Here is a 25007-nt window from a genome sequence, read left to right on the forward strand (position 1 = left end):
ATAAAAGTGATCATGTAAATAACATCAAGTGCCTGGTAATAATAATAGAATTTAAAAAGAAGGAAAGTCCAATATGGGAAGCAGTCCACACAGCAGACTCCTAGAATGACATTCGCTGTAAATAACACTCTGACCTCAGAATCAACCCTTAAGGCTTCCTGGTCTGGCTGAAGGCCTGTGACAGCATTTCAGGCATAGAAAGCCCAGACTCTGTTGCAAAAAATATCCTACATGGAAGATCTCTGTGAGACCTCAGTGGAAAGAAAGGACCTTCAAAGAAGGATATACTCTTCTCTGAAGGGAGGAGAGAACATCCACTTTGCTTATGGCCACCAAATACCAATGGAGTCTATGGTCACAAAAAGCTTCTATAGCCTTGGCACCCCATGGCAAGAGCCTCACATAATCACTGACGTCATAAATAGGCATATTAATTGTTAAAACAACGAGAAGTCACTGTTCACTTACTCCCCATATAGGATCTCTGTCCCTAATGAGTTGTATTATGAGAATTGGCTGCAAATTTTGTTCCCAAACTGTACTCTATATGGGGTATGTGTGTGTGTGCGTGACTGCAAACTGTTGAAATCTGCTTAACATGGAGTTGGTCTTCTGTATATAAAATCAAACTAAAATGAACTATAATGAGGAAGGAGATGGGAGAGGGAGAGGGAAGTGGGATGGGAGTTGAGAGGGGAGGGTGGGTATGGGGGAAAGAACCACTGTATTCCTAAAGTTGTATCTATGAAAAAGTGCATTCATTAAATAAAAACTTTAAAAAAAGAAAAAGAAAAGAATACTTTGGGGCCGGCGCCGTGGCTCACTTGGTTAATCCCCTGCCTGTGGTGCTGGCATCCCATATGGGTGCTGGGTTCTAGTCCTGGTTGCTCCTCTTCCAGTCCAGCTCTGCTGTGGCCCGGGAAGGCAGTGGAGGATGGCCCAGGTGCTTGGGCCCCTACACCCACATGGGAGACCAGGAAGAAGCACCTGGCTCCTGGCTTCGGATCAGCGTAGCGCCAGCCGTAGCAGCCATTTGGGGGATGAACACAAAGGAAGGAAGACCTTTCTCTCTGTCTCTCTTTCTCTCACTGTCTGTCAAATATAAATAAATAAATAAATAGGGGCCGGCACTGTGGCTCAGTGAGTTAACGCCCAGGCCTAAAGCGCCAGCATCCCATATGCGCCCCGGTTCTAGTCCCGGCTGCTCCTCTTCTGATCCAGCTCTCTGCTATGTCCTGGGAAAACAGTAGAAGATGGCCAAGTCCTTGGGCCCCTGCACCCACATGGGAGACCCAGAAGAAGCTCCTGGCTCCTGGCTTCGGATCGACAGCTCCAGCCGTTGCGGCCAATTGGGGAGTGAACCATCAGATAGAAGACCTCTCTCTCTCTGCCTCTCCTCTATCTGTGTAACTCTGACTTTCAAATAAATAAATAAATCTTAAAAAAAAATACTTCAAACAATGTTGTCAAATAGGTGAATCTTTAGTTCTTTTGAATGTACAGATTTGGAGATCTTAGTTTTCTTAAAAGTTAGACGGTATATTGGGGGTTAATATTTTCGGTACTGAAATGTTAGCAATTTTGAGATTAAACATAATACTAAATTATGTACTCTATTCCTAATAAAGTAATGTATAAATGATAAGTGACTCTAAAAATTGTTATTATTTAAAATTACAGTAGTGGTTTTGTAGTTTCTGATTTAACACTCCAAATATCACTTTTGAGAAATAACCTTCTTAGAAGCATGACAGGGAATTTGTAATTTTCCTAGGCAAAGAGTTGAATAGTTTAAACCTAGTTGACATACTACACTTGGTGACATAACCAGTGAATAAGCCCAACCTAGTGATACCCACTGCATTTTAATGTAACTATGATCTCTGCTGGTTGCCATATAAAGGAATCCAATATTATTTCTCTGTGACATAGGACCAGAAAATCAAGCCAATTGCTGATGCAGGTGATAAAAGTAAAGAGAAACTGAAGATAGATAAAATGATAGTTCTCTGCCAAAAATATAAAAGCTGAATATATCAGTTATCCCTGGTAATGCTGGTTCACTCCCCAAATGGTCACAATGGCCGGATCTGGGTTGATCTGAAGCCAGGAGCTTCTTCTGGATCACCCACGTGAGTGTAGGAGCCCAAGCACTTGGGTCGTCTTCCACTGCTTTCTTAGGCCATTAAGCAGGGAGCTGGATCAGAAGTGGAGCAGCTGGAACTCGAATCACCACCCATATGGGATGCCGGCTCCACAAGCAGAGGCTTCACCTGCTACGCCACAGCACCGGCCCTAAAACTGTTTATCCTTAAGCTTAATCTTTCATAAACTGTTATATACATAAGTATTTGTGACTGCTTTTTTCTTTACAAAAATTTAAAACAGTGTTTTAAAAGGTCACTTGAGTTTATATCTTGCTTATAAGAGCTACCTAATTCTTAGTTGCTATATAGTATACCATAGCAGTAAAGTATTTTAATCTATTTAACTAGTCCTTTAACAATTGCCACTTAGTAAATTTCCAGTTTTTTTCACATTAAAAATAATGCTACAGTACATCTTCTCCTTCCACACAAGGAAGAACCATTTTTATGTCTGATATAGATATAGGGTTGAATGTTTTACCTTTGCTGATACTATCTATTTGCTGTCTAAAAAGTTTGACACTGCTCCATCAGTTTATGATAATCAGCTTATCCCTACAGTCTTGTCAAGTCTGTATTTGGGGTGTGTGCGTGTGTATGAGACAGAGAACTATTAGAATAGACAGACAGAGGGACCGGCGCCCTGGCTCACTTGGTTAATCCTCCACCTGTGGTGCCAGCATCCCATATGGGCGCCGGGTTCTAGTCCTGGTTCCTTCTCTTCCAGTCCAGCTCTCTGCTGTGGCCCAGGAGGGCAGTGGAGGATGGCCCAAGTGCTTGGGCCTCTGCACCCACATGGGAGACCAGGAAGAAGCACCTGGCTACTGGCTTTGGATCTGCACAGCGCCAGCCGTAGCAGCCATTTTGGGGGGTGAACCAACAGAAGGAAGACCTTTCTCTCTGTCTCTCTCTCTCTCACTGTCTATAACTCTACCTGTTTAAAAAAAAATAGAAAATCAGTAATGAAATGGAAAACTTAAACTTAGACCAAATGAACCTAATAAACAGAAACAGAACCTCCACCCAACAACAACAGAATATATGTTTTTCTCAAGGATAGGCCATATGCAAAACAAGTCTTAATAATTTGGAAAAGATTGAAATCATAACCAACTTTTTCCAATCACAGAATCAGTTTCCATTCTAGTTTCTTGTTGAAACTAGAAAGCAATAGCAAAAGGAAAACTAGAAAATACAAATGTATATAGAAATTAAGCAACGCATTGTTAAAGGCCCACTAGGTCAAAGGGAAACTAGCTAAATCAACATGAAAACAGAGGATACCAAAATGTATATGGTGCAACAAAAGCCGTGCTGAGAGAGAAATTTATTGCTGTAAATATCTACAATAGGAAGAGTGATCTCCAAACAATAACCTTTAAGGAGCTAGAAAAAGAAAAGCAACCTAACCCAAAACTAGCAGAGGGAAGGAAATAATAAAGATTAGAGTGGAGATAAATAAAATATAGAATTAAAAAAATCAGTGAAAACAAAATATGGTTCTTTGAAAGATTAGCAAAATTAACACTGTAGGTAGCTTGAGTGGGAAAATGAGTCAAATTACTAAATGAGAAATGAAAGTGGGGATGTAACTGCCATGTATACAGCAATAAAGAGAGTTGTAAAAAAATACTGTAAATAACTGTATACCAACAAATTGGATAACTAGCAGCAAGCTACCAAGACTAAATTAGAAAAAGAAAAAAAATCTGAATAGATCCGTAACTAGTTAAAAAGATTGGCTCCATAGACAAAGCCGACCCACAAATCAAAGTCCTAAATGAGATGGCTTTACTGGTGAATTTCACCAAACATTTCAAGAATAACAGTAGTCTTCTCAGACTCTCCCAAAAATTGAGAGAAAAGGAATGCTTAGTAACTCCTCTTCAGACGAGTATTACCCTGGTATCAAAGCCAGACAAAGGTGCTACAAGAAAATGGTAGTATTGTGAAAATCCTCAACAAAGTACTAGCAAAGTGGATTTGGCAGCATTCTAACAGCATTATACACTATGACCAAGTAGGATTCCATCAGGAGTGCAAAGATGATTTAACATATCAGCAGAATGAAAGTAGGAAACCAAATGGTCATCTCAACTGATGCAAAAAAAGAAAGCATATAACAAAATTCACCCTCTAGTGATAACACTTGGCAAACCCAGACTAGAAGAAAACAACTTACCAGATAAATAAATAGAATATTTTTCAGCCTTAAGAAGGAAAGACATTCTGATAATGTCACAACATGATCAATCCTGAAGACATAGTAAAGGAAATAAGCCACACACACATGCACACAAAAGCCAAATACTTTCTTTTTTTTTTTAACTTTTATTTAATGAATATAAATTTCCAAAGTACAGCTTATGGATTACAATGACTTCCCCCACCCCCATAACTTCCCTCCCACCACAACCCTCCCCTTTCCCTCTCCCTCTCCCCTTCCATTCAGATCAAGATTCATTTTCAATTCTCTTTATATACAGAAGATCAGTTTAGCATATATTAATTAAAGATTTCAACAGTTTGCACCTACATAGAAACACAAAGTGAAAAATACTGTTTGAGTCTTAGTTATAGCATTAAATCACAATGTACAGCACATTAAGGACAGCGATCCTACATGAGGAGTAAGTGCACAGTGACTCCTGTTGTTGACTTATAGTTCTTCCTAATCATAATTAATTTTTGTCTGAATTGATGACTTTTTTTCTCAAAGCAGATGCTTAGTAAAGCTTGGCGACACTGAAATTTTTAATCCAAATGATTTTTTAAAGCTCAAATTCACATATAACTTCATTACCATCTAGTCCAAATATAACTGTCTATTTGTTTTTAACTTATTACTAAATATTTTGGACTGCAGTTTCTCAAAAATTCCATTTTACGATCATTACTTCCCTTTTATTAGGATTTTCAATTCTAACTTATATTTAGTGAATTACATGGTAGATATTTATAATCTTGAACTCTGGAGTTTTTAAATGGAACATGGTTTTTCTGTATTTAGAAAAAAAATCCTCAAAATATTTCCTGTGAACTGTGGAATCTTTTTCATGTACTTGCACGATTTTTAAATATGTTAAGCTTAGTAATACAAAACATGAAGGCATTACAAAGGCCAAAAATACAAAGTATAATGTCATCCATATTGTACTACAGATTAAAAGATGGTTCAAGTATTCATATATATGATGTTCTTTAAGACATAATTACAGCTGGCGCTGCAGCTCCCTAGGCTTATCCTCCGCCTTGCGGCGCCGGCACACCGGGTTCTAGTCCCGGTCGGGGTGCCGGATTCTGTCCCGGTTGCCCCTCTTCCAGGCCAGCTCTCTGCTGTGGCCAGGGAGTGCAGTGGAGGATGGCCGGGGTGCTTGGGCCCTGCACCCCATGGGAGACCAGGATAAGTATCTGGCTCCTGCCATCGGATCAGCGCTGTGCGCTGGCCACAGCGCGCCGGTCTTGGCGGCCACTGGGGGGTGAACCAACGGCAAAGGAAGACCTTTCTCTCTGTCTCTCTCTCTTACTGTCCACTCTGCCTGTCCAAAAAAAAAAAAAAAAAGACATAATTACAAAGTTAAAAACAGGTTGACAGTTGCATTCCACAATACTACCTGTAGAGGGAAGCAGAGAACTGCTTTCCATTTAAAAGAAGGAAAATGAAACAGATAACAGTACTATTTCTATAAAGAAAGGAAACAGTGTTATCTTTCTTTTTACATTATTCATATTTTAGGGAAAACATCATTAAATATTCAGTTTAAGCAGAAGAGAAGCTATAACTAAACCTGGGCTTTGGTAACCAGTAATTTTATCAAAAACTTTATGCCTTTCATTAAACTGCATAATTATTTTTAAATTTGAGTTTTTAAGTTTATGAGTTCTCTGTTTTTTTTTTTTTTTAAGAGTTATTTATTTATTTGAAAGAGTTACAAACAGGGAGAGGGAGAGTCAGAGAGAAAGGTCTACCATCCTCTGGGTCACTCCCCAGATGGCCACAGCAGCTGGAGCTGGGCTGATCGCAAGCCAGGAGCTAAGAGCTGCTTCCAGGTCTCCCAAGCATGTGCAGGGGCCCAAGCACTTGCACCATCTTTCACCGCTTTCCTAGGCCACAGCAGAGAACTGGATCGGAAGAGGAGTGGCCAGGAGCTTCTTCTGGGTCTCACACATGTGCCATGTGTATTTTATTTTATTTTGTAGTTTCTACAAAGCAAAGGCACTTAACTAACCTGAGCCTCAGTTACACCATTTGTAGAAAGTAGTATAACTACTACCATTGGTGGAGGGAAGGATTTCAGAAGGGAATGTCATAATGTTCTTAGAATTGTATCTATGGGCTGTATTGAATCTGTTAAAAACTAATTAAAAATTTAAATAAATAAGTAAAATTTTAAAAAGAAATGCTTAATTTTACTTCCATATTTTATACTTGCTATTAATAACACAATTAAGTATTACCATTGATTGAAATAGGATCTCTTCTAAACTTAACAACTGGAACTATTATCTTTTTGCCTGCACTGCACCTCATCATACAAATGCTATAGGCAACCAATCTCTTAACTTTGTTTATGGTTTTTTTATCCATAAAATGTTGGCAATTACTTAGTGAACATTAGCCTGGGACTCTGGAAACTTAAGTTGGAAACAGCTCTCCACTGGCTTACTGCATTTCAACACTTACTGAGCACTTGATATGTTCTAGAATATGTGCTAGAGGATTTACGTTTAGTATCTCATATAGATTATCTGGAAGGTATGTTGTAATAGAAGTTAGAAGACCAGATTCAAATCCTTACTCAACCACTCATTAACTAGGCACCTTTGGACACTTTTCTTAAACTTTCTGAGTCCTGGTTTCCTCCATCTTTAAAATAGAAATAACAAATACTTCATAGAATTGATTGAATAAGAAAACACGCATAAAGCTGTTGCACAGAGTAGGGCCTTAAATTTTTCTTCTGTTTTTCACCACTGTCCTTCAGTTTCCCCCTGAGAAAACTGAGAGGATGGGTTTATGATCTTGGAGGACGTTTTAGCCATCTGGTTTTATGGAACTCTGCTAAAAGACCCAAGGTCTCCCAGAGTACTAATTGAATACCCATGTGTTCACATGTTCATTGATCCTTTTCTTTTTTTTTTTTAAGTGCTATCTTCAGTTGTCTAACTTGTATTTGGACCACAAACATGCACAATAAAAATTAAACTAAAATTTTTAATGCTGGTAAATTGGAATTTTTGTGCCTGTAACAGTCACCACTGGGCCGTATTTGTTCTTATAGACCTTCTATTTTTACATATAACAACCTCTAGCTTTATCTTTCTGATCCCTAACTACAGAAGGGGAAGGAGAGATACCTTTCCTCCTTATCTTGGCTTTACTTCTGTCAGAGGTAAACATAGTAAACATGGAAAAACATAGTTTTGAAAAAGAAATCAAGTAAGAGGCCCAAGGAGAACTTCTTAGCAGCTTCTTTCTTAACTCTTACTGCTTATAATCTTTTATTCCCTTACAAAACTACATGACCATAAAGTATTGACCTCACACTATTTTTAAGCAGATGAAGCTAACTGAACTAGACAATTGAGGCCTGGCATAGGCTGTTCTTATTAGCTGTGAGGACATAAACAAATCAGTGTTCTTACCTATAAAATCGGGGATCTGGAGTCCACAATCTCTAGGTGCTTCCACTGTAATGCTGTATGGAAATATGTCGTACAGTCATCTGCTCTTACGGCAAAACACTTCACACATTTTTTCTAGGTGTAGAGAATAATATAGAAGAGATAATAAAATATAATCAGCCTCCATTGCTTTAAAGAAATTTCAAAGCAGAAAGACAAGTTATTAGCATCATCCCATATATAAAGCATTTTTGAGGCTACAGAAGGGCAGCAGTAGTCCTTCCTGCAGTAAGTAGCACTGTCCTGCAAACCTTAGTAAGTTATTTTTATCAATTATTTGCCATTAGAAATAGCCTATAACCATTACTTATTATTTTCTAGACACTCTTCACAATTTACCTCTGTGTATATTCTACTGAACTAGCACATTGGAGATCCACAGTAAAATTTGTAATCACTAGGGTGAGCTTTTGGCATAGCAGTTAAGATGCTTCTTGGGACCCTCACATCCCGTATTAGAGTACATGGGTTTGAGTCCCAGCTCTGCTTTTGATTGCAACTTCCTGCTGGTGCACACCCCCAGGAGGCAGCAGGTGATGGTCTTAGAACTTGAATCCTTGCCATCCACCTGGGAAACCTAGATTGAGTTTCCAGTTCCTGCCTTCACCCTGACCCTGCCCTAGCTGTTGCAGGAATTGGGAAGTAACCCAAAAGACAGAATGGAAGCTTTTGCTTGCTCGCTCTCTCGTTCTCTCTCCTTTCAAATAAAAGAAAAAGAAATTTTAAAAAATTTAGATTGTAATCATTATAGATCTTTTTTCTTACCCTCTTTACTATAATTAAAACTTCTCTTGATTTCTTGCTTTCTTTCCTTCTGACTATTCCTTTTTTTTTACCCTTGGGATTCTCTACAGCTATGTCCTTAGATCCTGTCTTTGTGTCCACATCTTTCCCAGGAATCTCATTCGCTCTCAAAGCTTCAGTTGTAATCTCTGTTTGACTGTCCTGTCTAAATCTACCCTCACTTTTTTCCAAGGCCTTGTCCACATTTCCAGCTACTACCTAAATGCTTTCAATTCAGAATCAATACATCTAAAATGAAACTTCTGAAAAAAAAATTCCTCCTCATTTCTTTATTTGTATTAACAGTTCTCGCTTCGATTTTTAAAATGTTAGGCATCTTTGACTTCTTGCGTATATCCTTTTTTTTTCCCACTACCCTGTACCTTAGCAATGTTCTCAATACCTGATTGTGATTTATGCCTGTTCCCAGTCATCGTTCATCCATCTTTAACACTAGCCATATATCTTATTTTAGTGTACCTTTCATTATCTCTCTTTTCTGCTCCATCTGTCTACCCATAGCCCGCAACCTTACAGTGTGGGTTCACTCCCTTATCTTCTTGCACTTTTGCTCAACTCTATGAAAAATAACATCTTAAAATCTCTTCCCTAGTCTTTCCTAGCTGTGTCTTAACTTGAAAGTGGTTTCTCTAGAACTCTCATAGCACTTTACTAGTGACACAAATTATTTTGGGATTTGCAAAAATTATCTTCTGTCACTTATCTCTTCAGTGATCTTTTACATAATGGACTTGCTAGTATTTTAGGAGCAAATATGAAAATGATTTTTTTCTGTATCACTTAAGTGTCTAGAATACTGTCTTTTACATGGTAGTTCTCTGAGACTGAAAAATCCTAAGAATAGAAATGTTTTTGGAAATTGCTGGCATTATATCATAGTAATATACAGTTAACATAAAAATCTTACCATTTGAAATAGAGTACAGTACTTTGTGCTAAAGAAGAAAATCTGCTAAACCAGTAGAAACAGATTTGTCCCATAAAGGAAAGGATTTAGACTAGAAATGTAGAATCTTCCAGTAGTGTGGTGTGACTAGGCAGGGCATTTCACCTCTGTTGGCCTCCTTTCTTCACCTGTAAATATAAGACTTTTTAAGAAGGCCTTTTGATCTTATGAGGACTACATCTAAATTGGTTGTCTGTTTAGAAAAGGACCCTATCATATCCTTTATGTTTTATGTTATAGAACATTTAGCACACACCGAAAAAAAATTAAGAAATACCAAACTTTAAAAATCTGAAGTAACTCACAATTATACTTTACCCATAACCTGATGGTAGTTTTACTTAAGAAATAGAGGGAACTGAAGTGACTTTACTATATTTACCCTAAGAGTGTTAGGGAAAACTGGTGAGAACCATTTTATAAAGATTGGGATAATTTTACAGTTGCGAGTGTGCGTGCATTTCTGTAAAGTAAAAACAAGTTACCTGACTTTCCTTTATATAGTTATTTAACCCTGAATTCTTGTTTTATTTCTCGAAGTTACCAAGTTATCCATAATAAATTCTTTCCTAAGCATTAGACTACTACAGAAAAAAGTATTTCTGCCAGTCTCTTGAGTATTTAAATCAGAAAGAGAAGTTTCTGCTTTGTATCAGCTCATCTTCTTTACCTCTCCTCTTACTACAGAAATTCTAAACTTTTGATAAAGAGCTTCCTCTTGCGCTGGGAAAACTGAGACGCCTAGGTGTGTCCAGCCAGCAGTTAACTAAAGTCACGTGGGCGGTGGGCCCCACCCCCAGAGCCTTGTTGGCTGTGACCCGCGGCCCCGCCCCGGAGCCCTGAGGTCTGCGTGCTTGCTCCCTGCTGCTCGCAGAAGCCATCAGCTCCACTGCTAGCAAGAGGCATGGGCACATGGCCGCCAAAGGTAGCTGAGCCCACAGAAGAAAAGCCCGTGTGCCCCTGCGGCGCATCCTTACAGGGCTGACTTGGATGTGGATTAATTTGAAAGACTGGAAGGGGTACTTGGTAAAGCATGGTGGCGCATGATGAGATTGGAGGTCTCCTACCTATTAAAAGGACTATACGAGTCCTAGATGTTAATAACCAGTCCTTCAGAGAACAAGAGGTAAGACTTAAGAAAAACAAGCCAAAAGAATGTTTTCTCAGCACAGAATTTCTAAGTTTATTAACAGTAGAATTTTAAACTTTTGAACTTAATGTTGAGATGTATAACTTTATATATATATATACAAGCTTAAAATGTTTTTAGGGTCTGTGGTCTAAGTTTCAATAGATTTATATATAGCATAGCTTGAATGCATACACAACTTTTTTACAAAAATTTTAAATCTGTGTGCTGCTCTGGTTTGTCAGACTTCTGATGCTTAATGTAATTGGTTTTGTTTGTTTTAAGTCACATGTATATTATCTAGTCTTAGGAACTGTTTTAATGGAGTAAGAAAGGGATAAAAGGAATCTCTTCTTTGCAAATATTGTTAGTGAACAAATTCTGTGCTGTCTATGCTGGTATGCCTGTTTATTTTTCTTAACATATCTAGTAAGTTCATTGTGTACCATTTTTTATCCAGAAAGGAAAAGATAGTGTTAAAATATTTAACCCATTGAATCATTGTTTAAATTCTGTCCTCTAATTTTCTGGAGTCATTGTAGGTTTTTGAGGTCACTATGAACATTCATCAAAATCAAATTATTTTTATGCCATTCTATATAGTCTTGACAGTTGTTTTAATAATATACAGTATTCTTTTTATGCTACATATTGCCTGTTGTATATACTACATTGTCACTTATATTATAGAAATATTGTTCTGTATTCAGCTATCTGGATTGTGGTCATGGTTTTAAAGCTATACAAATACATATGTCAGAGCTTACGTAATTGTACACTTAAGATATGTGTAATTTATTGTATACTCAAATAATGTTGTTTGTCACTCATATACATACACCTTTTGGTACTTAAACTAGCTTCCTCTTTATGAGGTATGCTTTTGTTCTGTGCAGTTTGGCTTATTTGTTTTTGCATTTTGCTCATTTGCATCAGTTTTTTCTAAATGTATAAGCATTTCCTTTGCATAGAACAAGTCATACATGAGGTCATCAGTGCAGACACTAAAACTGGTCATTTTTTGGACCATCAAGAACTAGCTAGTCTTTTCTGTTTCTCAAACATGTTCCTGGCATCCGTTTATTCTGAAGATTAAAAACATCAAGGATGTTGTCAGGGTTTTAGAACTAACAACACAGCCTTAAATAAACAATTAGAATAGTCTATTACTAAGTAGAAAGAGGAAGAAATCCCAATTAATCAGAGTTTATTTTAAAATTCTTCTTAAATAACCTTTTTGTTTTTATTCCTTTTTTAAAATTCTTGCCAGGTAGGAGAGAAGACTATTTTTGTAGTAACCCAAGATGAATATACCCAGACACATACTGGTATATTTTTAACTCTGTTGATTTGACTTACTAAAGAAGATACCCTTCTAAAATATGTCCTCTAAATGGCATCATTAGAATAAAAAACCTATTTATAAAAAACTAGATTCATAAAAGGATTTTTCCATGTGGTTGCATTTACGTGTAAGGTACATCCCAATAAAGACCTTATTCTTAAAAATTTTCTGTTGATGGATAACCAGAAAATTTGTTAGGACATAAAACCTGACTGCAAGTGGATTATGAGAATTTATTAATTGAAAACCCAGTCTGAAGGCAGATTCCGTATAATAATTCATGTGACTACCTAGCTAAACTAAATAGTCTGATTAAAAATTAACCTAAATAAACAACATAAACTTACGTTAGAGAATGTTGGGTTTTTCCCCTTCAGGTGAACTTTAGCCCTGGTGAAAGGCTGCCTACAATTAAAAGGTTTGAGCATGTAAAGCTCTTGGTATTCGTTTTTATACCCCTGGATTTTCAGGCTGCCTTCTGAGAAGGTTGTATAGTTTCAGTATCCACATTTTTCAGCTTAATATTCTCCATAACTTGTTTCCAGCACTCCAAAACAAAAATAAACAATAACAACAACAAACATTATGAGCTTTTACTTTTGGTGGTGGTAAGATATATTCCTGCTGTTTTCCTGGATCACTTTTAAATGGTATTCCTGCATCCAGTCCATGGGGAAACACGAATGTGAGTGTAGTACCAGTTCTCTGAAAGCCTCATCTTAGAAATGTTTTGTGACAGTACAAATGCTTAGGATCTTAGTAAACAAATCAGATCATAAAGTAAGTACTTTTGATTGTAACTCACCTGTATTCCAAAGGAGACAAAGTTTTTCCTAGTGTTTTAGGTGACCCACAGATGTCTAATCTATAACATTCTTCCACAGAAGTCTTCTGTTTGACTTTTTTTTTTTTTTCAAATAGTATATGTGTCTTGAAATTAGTGTCATACTTTTGTAATGCTTTCAGTATTATAAATATATTTTTACAATACTTTCAGTATTATACTTTCATATTTCATAATCACACTTATTATTTGTTAAAATTTTTTATCCTTTTGAAATACATATGCCAAAGCTTGTGTTGTATTTGTCCGCTGTTCTTCACATATGTCCTTTGAGTAAGACAGTTACTATTGGATTCCCAAAAGCAAAACTGTAGAGGACCATTTCTGTCCCTCCCAAACCCTTATTTCCTGATTTAGTTACCATACTTTGTTACCAAAACATGCCATACTTGATCAGCTCTGAAGAGTAACTTGACCTTTGTGAAAGAGAGATTGTAGTTGAGTTTTTAAAATTATGAAACATATTCAACAATCAAATACTGATTAATATAATATCCTGCCACCCTGAAGATACTGCACAAACAAAATCCATATTCATTTTAGAAATATCTTTTAGACATATTTACATTTAGTTACCTAAATTCTGTGATGTTCATTTTAAATATCACATAATTTTGAGTTACCAGGAAATTAGTTGTTACAGTAACTATAGAGGTGAGAACATTTATCATTAATTTGATTTTATATAATATAGCAAATACCAAAAATTTTTTTCTTCTTTAACTTTCTTTTAAAATTCACCATAAGGTGAATTTAAATTTAAATTTAATTTAAATGTTTTGTGATTTACTAGGAAGTCAGTTTTATTATGCTTTAATCAAAGAAGAGTTAACCTCTGTTTGCAAAAAAGAAGAATAAAACTTTGTGACAACTGCTTTTTTTTTCTAGTTGATGTAGAAGGCGTTAATGTAGTAGGCATTAACTTTGTGAGGTAATTCAATCCATTCAAACAGGAGACTCTTTGTTCTGTCTTTACTAAATGGAAAGGAATGCCTTGTGCTTGCCTCTGCACACGCATGTGTCACTCAGTCTGCACAGATGTGTGTGGTAAAGGCATTCACATATGTCCCCAGCCGCACAGCTCGTGCCATCCTACCATACAGCTCAAAGGTCTTTATTTCAGTTCATTTAACATTTGCTCATTAGTGGCTTTATTCAGAGTTTGCCTTTGGAGTTCATTTATTTAGGGGGTAGAAAAAGTCATCTACAACTCCACCTCTTAAATTCTTCATAGTTCTGAATTTTCCTTATCTACAAAGTCTCTTTACTCTAGTAGTTCGTGTTTTTAATATATATATATATATGTATCCATTCAGCAGCTTTGATTAAGTCTTAATTGCTTTTTTTATATCACCTAAATTTCTTTTCAAATAATTTTTAGACTTTATCAGTCTCTTCTTAAATTTCTTGAAAGGGATTATTTTTATTCACTTTCCTCACCTCTTTTTATATGACTTTAGTCATGTCAAGAATTTTTAGGAAAAAAATTCCATTATTTTTAAATAATCTTTATTTTTACATGGTGATTCTAATATAATTTTTAATTATATATATCCTTAAGAATTATTTTGTTGAGTTTGCCACAATTGTGAAAGACACCAAATACAAAAAAAAAAAGCTAAGTATGCTCCTTAGACATTATAAAGAATAAATCTACCTGTTTTATGATCTGACTTTCTTTATTTCAATAACTATGCCAGTCACCTAGTGATATGCCTCCATTTTCCTAGCAGTAAAATTAGATGATCCAGTTTTTGTGAAATGTTGAGATCCTGGAATGATAAGTGATATGTTTGCCATATCAATAATATTTTTAAGTAATACATGTAGAACAATAACTGATTCCTCTGAATTTGTGTATATTTTTTCTTTGTTAATAAATATATGGTTGAGGATCTAATTATTTATAAATTCCAATGTTTATGTAGTAAGTGGAAATATTCCTTAAAAAAGTGTTCATAATAATTAAAATCTGGTATGTACCAAGCACTGTTCTGAGCTCTATTTACTGATTGATTGATCACAACAACTTTATAAGAGGACCCCTGCTATTAACCCTATTTTGCAAATGAGTGGGCTAAGGCTCCAGATGTACCCCCAACAAGTATGAGAGCCCGAATTTGAGCCAGTCATTCTGATTCCAGAACCTAAGAGCTCATTTAACCACTTGAATGCATTTTGACCTATTCAGATGTCATATTTCTTTAGAGGTTACTCTGTAACTGAAATAGTTAAAAATGAAATTATAAAATATCTGGGATTTGCTTGAAAATATTCAAGTAGAGGCAGAAGTGAAACAAAATATGATACCAGAAACTACTGAATCTGAGTGATAGATATGTGGGATTCATTATGCTGCTCTCTTCCATGTTTTTGAGTAACATTTTCACAATAATGAATCATTTTTTAAAAAGTTATTCTCCACATTAAGCTAGAAAGTTCTATAGGATTTTAGAATCTGATTTCTTTGTTTTAAATTTCATTTTTTTTCTTCTACCGGTACTATTTGTTATATTCTCAAGGTGATATTCAAATATTGACTGGCCTTTCTTAGAACATTTATTTTTTGGTAAATTGCTGATACTTGATAGTGTTCTTACTGTTTTAACAACGAAGAACATCTGTTCATTTTCACACGTACATGTTTCTGTGTTTTGTAATGTACAAACTTATTTTGTGAGAGGCTTAACTTTGTCTAAGCTTATTTGAAATCATTGTGCTTAAACATACATTTAGTGTAATCTGATTTTGTTTTCATAGGAGCCAAGCAATAAAAGAGTTCGACCTCTAGCTCGAGTCACATCCTTGGCGAATTTAATCTCTCCTGTAAGAAATGGAGCAGTCAGACGCTTTGGTCAAACAATACAGGTAAGAACAGGGAAAATGAGAGAATGTAGTCAGGGGACTTTTTAGTAAAAGCCTGAAATTAATTTTTTTGAGCCATACAAACAGGTTTGTGCTATTGTACTTAAACATGTTTTCTTTTTGGGATATGCTGGTAAGGAATGTTGTTATTAGAACAGTGTTTGTGGAAACCTCAAAAATTTTTTTTTTAACTTTTATTTAATGAATATAAATTTCCAAAGTATGGCTTATGGATTACAATGGCTTCCCCCCCATAACGTCCCTCCCACCCGCAACCCTCCCCTTTCCCACTCCCTCTCCCCTTCCATTCATCAAGATTCATTTTCGATTCTCTTAATATACAGAAGATCAGTTTAGTATACATTAAGTAAAGATTTCAACAGTTTGCTCCCACACAGAAACATAAAGTGGAAAATAATAGATGATTTTTTAAATGATGATGAAATCAGATCAGACCTATTGTCATGTTTAATCCCAGTGAGAGTCAAGTTGGGAATTGATAATTTCTTTTTTTTTTTTTACAGAAGATCAGTTTAGTATACATTAAGTAAAGATTTCAACAGTTTGCACCCCCATAGAAACACAAAGTGAAATATACTGTTTGAGTACTCGTTATAGCATTAAATCTCAATGTACAGCACATTAAGGACAGAGATCCTACATGAGGAGTAAGTGCACAGTGACTCCTGTTGTTGACTTTACAAATTGACACTCCTGTTTATGGCATCAGTAATCTCCCTATGCCCCAGTCATGAGATTCCAAGGCTATGGAAGCCTTTTGAGTTCTCCGACTCTTATCTTGTTTAGACAAGGTCATAGTCAAAGTGGAGGTTCTCTCCTCCCTTCAGAGAAAGGTACCTCCTTCTTTGAAGACCTGTTCTTTCCACTGGGATCTCACTCACAGAGATCTTTCATTTAGGGGAAACCTCAAAATGTTAAGTCACATCTTTTATCAAAGGATAGTTCCAGAAAGCAGTTTTAGCTGGTAAATATTTTAGAATGGTGGATTGAAGCTTACATAAATGATTGTGTTGAGAAATTCTCAGAACTTTGTTTTTAATTAGTTTTCTTTGCTTTAAGAAAAAGAAAAGAGAGTAATTATTACATCCTTAATCTTATTTTACCTTTTGCCTCACCTCTTTTTTTAAGTCATTTACCCTTCGTGGTGACCACAGATCCCCAGCCTCTGCCCAAAAGTCATCCAGCAGGTCGACAGTCCCAACACCTGCCAAAAGAAGAAGCAGTGTACTGTGGTCAGAGATGTTCGACATCAGTATGAAGGAGTCTTTAACCACCAGAGAAATCAAACGTCAGGAGGTATGGTAGCATTCAGTACCAAGACCATATTGATTAGCCTGTGCCCAAAAAACACCCTGTTTTTTAAGTATATATTTTGCCAAAAGGATAGCAAACTAATCCCTATGGCAAAATTAACTTGAATTTTTGTATTTGAGCAGCAATAATACATGATGAGTAACACTTGGTGATGGCCATCAAACTAAACAGCTCTGATGGGGTAGAATTATAGAATACATGGCAACCTTTCATTTGGAATTCCACTCTGATTTATAGTTTTCAAGACTGAGTCATAGAATGCTGTTCAAAGCTTCAGTTAGATAATACAAGGATATGTTGTATATAATTTTCCTTTTTCAAAGGAAGGAATGACTCTGATGTTTGGTGGATGTTTTTTAGGCGATATATGAAATGTCCCGAGGTGAACAGGATTTAATTGAGGATCTCAAGCTTGCAAGAAAGGTCAGTAAATAACCTCTTATCAGATGTTATATTTTTTAAAAGTTATTTTTCTTTCTTTTTTTTATTTATTCGACAGAATTATAGACAGTGAGAGAGAGAGAGACAGAGAGAAAGGTCTTCCTTCCATTGGTTCACTCCCCAAATGGCCACTATGGCCGGTACTGTGCCAGGTGCCAGGTGCCAGGTGCTTCTTCCTGGTCTCCCATGCGGGTGCAGGGGCCCAAGCACTTGGGCCATCCTCCACTGCCTTCCCGGGCCACAGCGGAGAGCTGCACTGGAAGAGGAGCAACCAGGACTAGAACCCGGCGCCCATATGGGATGCCAGCACCGCAGGCGGAGGATTAACCAAGTGAGCCACGGCGCTGGCCCCTAAAAGTTATATTTCACAAATTCTAAAGGATCATTTTCTTAACCTTTGGAAGCAAAAAATATCTACTGGTGAATATGTACGTTAGATGAAGATAAGGTACATCTTTTCAAATACGAGTCTTCGTAGGAGAGCCTATTTGAGGATTAGCATACACTTTTGATTCTTTTACGTGTAGCAAACAGTTTCTACACTGACTTTTATGTCTTAGCCACGTTTACAATCAAGCCCAGATTTCTCATCATGTTTTCTGTGCTTAATCTGTATGTGTGACACTTTTCTCTACCTCTGATAGGCATACCATGACCCCATGTTAAAGTTGTCCATCATGTCAGAAGAGGAACTCACACACATATTTGGTGATTTGGATGCTTACATACCTCTCCATGAAGGTTAGATATGCTACTTAATTTTCATTAGCATTTGGGCAACACAAGTAATTTTAGATCTAAACTTCTAATGTAGTGCTGACCTGTTTTGTAAATAAACCTGTTATTGGTCTTTCTGGTCTTTTTACGCTTCAGATTTGTTGGCGAGAATAGGAGAAGCAACCAAGCCTGATGGAACAGTAGAGCAGATTGGTCACATTCTTGTGAAGTGGGTATGTAGCAAGTTGTCAACCCCAGATTGCTTCTTACATTAATGCCAGTGTTTATGATGGATGTCAAATCAGTTAGATCCCATAACTGGATCCCACAAACAGATAAAGCATAAAAACTCAACATACCTACAATGAGGTAAAAATCTTTTACAATGATGTAAAAGTTACAATCTGGTTTTTTTTTAAACTTCATTCCTGGTGTATTTTCATTTGTGTTACAAATCTATTTACAAAAAATATGTGCTTGGGCAGAACACCCACATTATCTGCTATTAATTATCTGTTACATTTATTCACTCAAGGTTTGAGTGCCTTCCAGAGGCTGGGCACTGTTCAAGAAGGGTGTCACTGGGTAGTCAGTTGCATTTAGAAATGGTAGAAGGTTCTTGAGTGTTTTGAAAACAGAGATAACTGAGTATATACCTGAGGTTGGGGGAAATAGAGGTTGTTAAGTCCAGTTGAAATTAGCCAAATTAGGGGAATTGTAAAAGAACATTCTGATGATGGTCCAGAATACTGTTAAGCTCCTATTATCATCTGCAGGAAAATATCCACAGCTTGTTCAGTGTCTCAATAAGAGCTGTATGTTTTGTATTTCCTGTTCACAGGCTTATTAGTGCAGTCATAACAAGTAGGCATCATACATTCTCCTTTCCTTTATTATTCAGTTACCAGGCTTGAATGCCTACAAAGGATACTGTAGTAACCAGCTGGCAGCCAAAGCGCTTCTTGATCAAAAGAAGCAGGATCCAAGAGTCCAAGATTTCCTCCAGCGGTGTCTTGAGTCTCCTTTCAGTCGAAAACTTGATCTTTGGAGCTTCCTCGATATCCCTCGAAGTCGCTTAGTCAAATACCCTTTACTGTTAAAAGAAATTCTTAGGCACACTCCGAAAGACCACCCTGATGTTCAGCTTCTGGAGGAAGCTGTAAGTAGTCCAGTGAATGATTCTTTTATTAGTCAATGGTATATTAAGTGGCTTGGAAATGTATAAAATAATAATTTCATTTTATGTGTGTTGAATCAACATAGTGAAGTATTTTGTTATTAAGTACCCAAAACATTGGTGCACTGTGCACTAGGCAGTAAGAAGATGTACTGGCCGGCGCCGCGGCTCACTAGGCTAATCCTCCGCCTAGCGGCGCCGGCACACCGGGTTCTAGTCCCGGTTGGGGCGCCGGATTCTGTCCCGGTTGCCCCTCTTCCAGGCCAGCCCTCTGCTGTGGCCCAGGAGTGCAGTGGAGGATGGCCGGGGTGCTTGGGCCCTGCACCCCATGGGAGACCAGGAAAAGCACCTGGCTCCTGGCTCCTGCCATCGGATCAGCGCGGTGCGCCGGCCACAGTGCGCTGGCCGCGGCGGCCATTGGAGGGTGAACCAACGGCAAAAGGAAGACCTTTCTGTCTGTCTCTCTCTCTCACTGTCCACTCTGCCTATCAAAAAAAAAAAAAAAAAAAAAAAAGAAGATGTACCAGTGTTGTACTTAACACGTTATATTTTAATGAAGGGGCTGTATTTTAATCTAGTCACTTCTGCTAGCTTGTTTAGTGACTGGACAGTGCCAGTTGGGCTGGCACTGTTTCTTCGTTTGCAAAATGAACGGACTGACAATTAACTGATTTCTAGAGTCCTTTGCAAGATTTAAAATCTATGATTTTATGTGACATTTTTGCCCTGTAGGGAAGCAGGATGAGTCCATATACTAAAGTTGTTGCTCCATCAATATTTTGATAATCTTTAGGTGTTGATAATACAAGGAGTTCTGTCTGATATCAACTTGAAGAAAGGCGAATCTGAGTGTCAGTATTACATTGACAAGCTGGAGTATCTGGATGAAAAGCAGAAGGATCCTAGAATTGAAGCAAGCAAAGTGTTGTTGTGCCATGGGGAACTGAAGAATAAAAATGGACACGTAAGTCTTTTTGAATACTAGAAAGAAGTAAGCTGCCTTTTCCTACCCTGTTCAATTTTTTGCATGTAACTTATGAAACCAATTTGTAAAAATAAATTCATGGAATAGAAAAAGAACGTTGGGGCCGGCGCTGTGGCGCAGTGGGTTGATGCCCTGGCCTGAAGCGTGGGTATCCCCTATGGGCACCGGTTTGAGACCCGGTTGCTCCACTTCCAAACCAGCTCTCTGCCGTGGCCTGGGGAGGCAGTAGAAGATGGCCCAAGTCCTTGGGCCCCTGCACCTGCATGGGAGACTGGGAGGAGGCTCCTGGCCCCTGACTTCAGATCGGCACAGTTCCGGCCGTTGCGGCCAATTGGGGAGTGAATCATTGGATGGAAGACCTCTCTCCCTCTGCCTCTTCTCTCTTGGTGTAAAATCCTTCAAAAAATTTTGAGTTTATTGTTGATAGAAATAGTGTTTATTACTATGCAGTAAATTTATGAAGCAGATTGAATGAACACAAATTTATTTTTAAAATGTTAGTTACAAAAGTACCAGCCAAAACCAAGTTTTATAGAATTGATATTTTGTTCATTATGTGCTTTTCAAAAGCCCGGTTTATAAGTTGTGGTTTTTAACAATATATTTCATTTTAAATCATATACTTCTATATTTAAAAAGCATTTGTTTGCCCTTTTTTCCAGAAACTGTACGTTTTCCTGTTTCAAGACATTTTGGTTTTGACTCGGCCTGTTACACGAAATGAGCGCCACTCTTACCAGGTGTACCGGCAGCCAATCCCAGTCCAGGAGCTGGTCCTAGAAGACCTGCAGGATGGGGATGTACGCATGGGAGGGTCCTTTCGAGGAGCTTTTGGCAACTCAGATAAAGGTAAAATCTAAGCTTTAAAATAGTTTAACAAAACATAAATTCAGAATCTAAATGAATTTAGGTTTTTTTTTAGTATTTATTTACTTTATTTGAAAGGCAGATAGAGATCTTCTGTCTGCTGATTCACTCCCCAAATGCCGACAATAGCTGGTGCTGGGCCAGACCAAAGCCAAAGGCCTAAGACTCAATCTAGGTCTTCCATGTAGGTGGCAAGGACCCAAGTGTACTTCAGCTGTCATCTGCTGCCTCCTGGGGTGCACATTAGCAGGGAGCAAGAATCATAAGCAGAGCTGGGATTTAAGCTCAGGCACTCTGATACAGGTTGTAGGTGTCCCAAGTGGCATTTTTAACCACAGTGTCACATACCTGCCTCTGAATTTAGTTTTAATCTTTAAGAATTCTAGAAATGGAGTAGGTTCGTGGTCCTATAATTGTTAACAGTAAGTTGCCAGGGTTTGAGGCTCTGACACCAGTAGGTATATTTAATTTAATATTTCTACATAATTGATAATGCCACATAAATACCAGCACCCATGTTAAGATTGTGTAACCAGGGGCAGGCATTTGACCAGTTAACCTGCTAGTTGGCACACCCTTGTTCTACCTCAGTGCCTGAGGTTGACTCCCAGCTCTGGCTCCTAACTCTAGCTTCCTGCTATGTAGACACTGGGAGACAACAGTTGATAGTACTTGAGTTCCTGCCGGCTTTGTGGGAGACTTGGATTGAGTTCCTAGCTCCTGGCTCTGGTCCTCCCTCAGTGATTGTGGACGTCTGGGGAATAAGCCAGTAGGTAAGATCTCTGTCTCCTCTATGTCTCTTTTTCTCTCACTGTCTCTCAATTAAATTAAAAATCTGAAAAATATTTTTAAAGATTTTAAAAGTTTCAAAGACTTTTTAAAGTCTGATTTCCTTTTTTTCAACTTTTATTTTCTCCAGCTAAAAATATCTTTAGAGTTCGCTTCCAAGACCCTTCTCCAGGCCAGTCTCACACTCTACAAGCCAATGATGTGTTTCATAAGCAGCAGTGGTTCAATTGTATTCGAAGCGCCATTGCCCCCTTCCAGCAGGCCACAAGTCCACCAGAGCTTCAGGGTTTGCCAGAGCTTCACGAAGAGTGTGAAGAGAACAACCCCTGTACTGGGAACCTCCAAGCTCAGAGAAGGGCATCTACAGCTTCCAGTGTTATTCAGGTAGAAGTTGATGAAAACACTGCAGAATGTGGTTCTACTGTACAGACAGCAGAAGACACCAAGAGTGTAAAGGCACACCGAACACAGTCTGGCTTCCGAAGAGCAAGAGACAAAGCCCAGTTAAGTGGCAAGCGGAAAGAGACTTTGGTATAAAGGAAGCTGTGTGTATTAACTGGTGGACAGACTGTTTATTTATAAATGTGTACAGTTTCATTTTTCTCGTAATGTGAGCATGGAAGCATTGTAGGGTTACTCCATACCATACCAGTTGTAACATTTTCTTTGTTTTGGGTTCTTTTTTTTTTTTTTTTAATGGCAGCTAAAGATACATGGATTACTGTTAAATGACAGTTTTTTTTTTTTTTTAAGATATTTTCTTGGATTATTTAGAACATACAAGCTTTACAAGCTTGGTATTTTTAATCAGATGAAATACTCGTGAAATGGGTTTTCTCCCAGTTCTGGATTTCTCATGACTTTCCAGTACCATTCAATTGTGACATTCACAATATTCTCAAAAACAGAACTTTACAAGTACTGGAATTCTACCAGTGTTTCTTTTATAAACTTTGTATACAAAATTTGAAATTTTAATATTGGCATCTAAAATCTGTATGGAATATATGTTTGGAAGATTTTAAAATTGATATTGAAACATACTTTCTTCAGAAAACAAACCATAAAACTTGATAGGTTTTCCATTTTCTCAAACTGGAATGCATTATAAATTTGTTTTTCACTGCACATTCCTCATTTTTCATTCATTTAACCTGCCAATTATTTAATTTTTTTAATGTAAAGTAGTTTTTAGTATTTGCTTTTATTTTTTTACTTTGATGCCTTTTCAAATTGGCATGTCTTTAAAGTGTTTTTCTTCCTGATTAAAATGTATGTTTATGTGTGTGTGTGTATATATATATATATATATTTTAATCATATTAACTTTACCAAGTGAAACCAAGCCATACTGTTTTTGAGCCAATAAGAAAATTGCAATTTTTACAGTGTAGCATTTCATAGTGGTGAAGACACATGAAATGACAATATATTTTAGACTACTGAAAGAAAACCACTTAAGGATTTTGTTGAAAGTGTTAGTGTTGTCTGAAAAGCAAGAGGGAAGGCAGTCTGGTATAAGTTAAAAATTAAAAAGAGGGGGAAAGAGAGTAGATTTGTCTTAAAGTAAAAATGTCTGGTTGTGCCAGAGTATGAAAGGAGATAGGAAAAGTTCAACTTGAGGGAATAGAGTAAGTTGTAGAAGGCTTGAGGGGATGTGGACTTTATTTGCCTTGGTTTATAATACCTGCAAATAATGAGTTTGAAAAGAAACAATGAAATGTCCTGAAAATTTGACCACATTAGATCAGTTTCAGTGGATTTATACATAAGATGGAGAAAATATTTGTGAATCTTTTACTGCAAAATGTTTCTGTTAAAATGAAATCATGGCCTTTAAGACAGGTTGGGAGGACTTTTAAGCCCTATGTCATACAGGTTTATAATTGGAATCAGTTCAAGTCATGTTGACTATCATGTGAAATATATTTGGCCAGTGGAAATGCAAAATCGAAAAAGACTGTAAATAGATCAATCCAAATGATTTCTCTGTATAAATGAATTATACAATTAAAAAAAACACACACATAATCACCCTAAAGATTTCTTGCCTGGTGGATATTTTGGGAGTTTCTGTGGCAGAAGAGGTAATGGCAGGCCTCAGAAAAGTTAATAAAAAGTACAAATATTAAAGCTTTGAAAATCATTGATGAGTAAGAGAAAGGTTCAGTTACATCAGTGTTGTGAATCTTACGAAACAAAGCTTTTAAGAACACAGCATAAATAACAGTTGTATGGAAAACAAATGAACAGTTGGCCACTTGCTGGGCCCATAATAAAACTAACAGCAAAGCATCCTAATCAATTTGATAAATTTCATATTTTCATCCAGGTGTCTCAGATTCCTAATTTTGGAAATTCAAGTTCAAAGATGTAGACTACACCAATGATTGATCTTTAACACCAGAAAGACTTAGGAGGACACCTACAAGAGAGTAATACACCTTGAGCCCTGGAACCTAGTTTCCTTGAGAGGAATATCCTAGCAAATGAATCTCCCTGGATCCAGAGGAAGCTTCGAAATTCTGGATCCAGAGGAGTTTTGATTTTTCTTCATAGAATATCATTCCTTCCACAATTACTTTGATCAGTTTAGGAAGTTACAGAAGCCAGTGGTAGTTCAAATGCTGGTAATGGAATGATGTTTTATTTAAAATTGTATCTTCCCTTGGTTTCTTCAAGTAAGAAAATAAGACTCAGAAGCTGAGTAAATGTATGAAATGAATATCCTTCAGCAATTGCATCTGTGTTTGAGAGCATTCAGTCTTATATTTCAGGAGTTCTAAAACTCATTTGGACATCAGAGTCAAAGTGGTGTTTAAACACACATATATCATTTTGCTGAATCCAGACCAGGGTTGAGGAAGAGGAAGATGCTGATCATTTATGTTTGCAAATGTGCTCTCCTAGTGATTCTGATACAGTGAATTC

The 25007-nt window shown here is 37.1% G+C and overlaps 1 protein-coding gene across 3 annotated transcripts in view; it reads left to right on the top strand.

Moving 5' to 3' along the window:
- Nucleotides 1-24117, top strand: part of NET1 (neuroepithelial cell transforming 1) — a 58956-nt gene extending 34839 nt beyond the window's left edge. For 2 of the 3 annotated variants that reach the window (XM_002721685.5, XM_070055811.1), the window contains exons 4-12: nucleotides 15661-15768; nucleotides 16915-17082; nucleotides 17461-17523; nucleotides 18186-18282; nucleotides 18415-18491; nucleotides 19160-19417; nucleotides 20229-20399; nucleotides 21083-21269; nucleotides 22207-24117. In XM_002721685.5, coding sequence (XP_002721731.2) covers nucleotides 15661-15768; nucleotides 16915-17082; nucleotides 17461-17523; nucleotides 18186-18282; nucleotides 18415-18491; nucleotides 19160-19417; nucleotides 20229-20399; nucleotides 21083-21269; nucleotides 22207-22613 — 1536 coding nt within the window. In that variant the 3' untranslated portion in view covers nucleotides 22614-24117. Of the gene's footprint in view, nucleotides 1-10409; nucleotides 10709-15660; nucleotides 15769-16914; nucleotides 17083-17460; nucleotides 17524-18185; nucleotides 18283-18414; nucleotides 18492-19159; nucleotides 19418-20228; nucleotides 20400-21082; nucleotides 21270-22206 lie in introns of those variants that run through there. The other variant, XM_002721686.5, reaches the window with a different exon arrangement.
- The last annotated feature ends 890 nt before the right edge of the window (nucleotides 24118-25007 follow it).

The sequence above is a fragment of the Oryctolagus cuniculus genome, chromosome 13 (genome assembly GCF_964237555.1).
Source record: "Oryctolagus cuniculus chromosome 13, mOryCun1.1, whole genome shotgun sequence".
NCBI classification, from domain to species: domain Eukaryota; kingdom Metazoa; phylum Chordata; class Mammalia; order Lagomorpha; family Leporidae; genus Oryctolagus; species Oryctolagus cuniculus.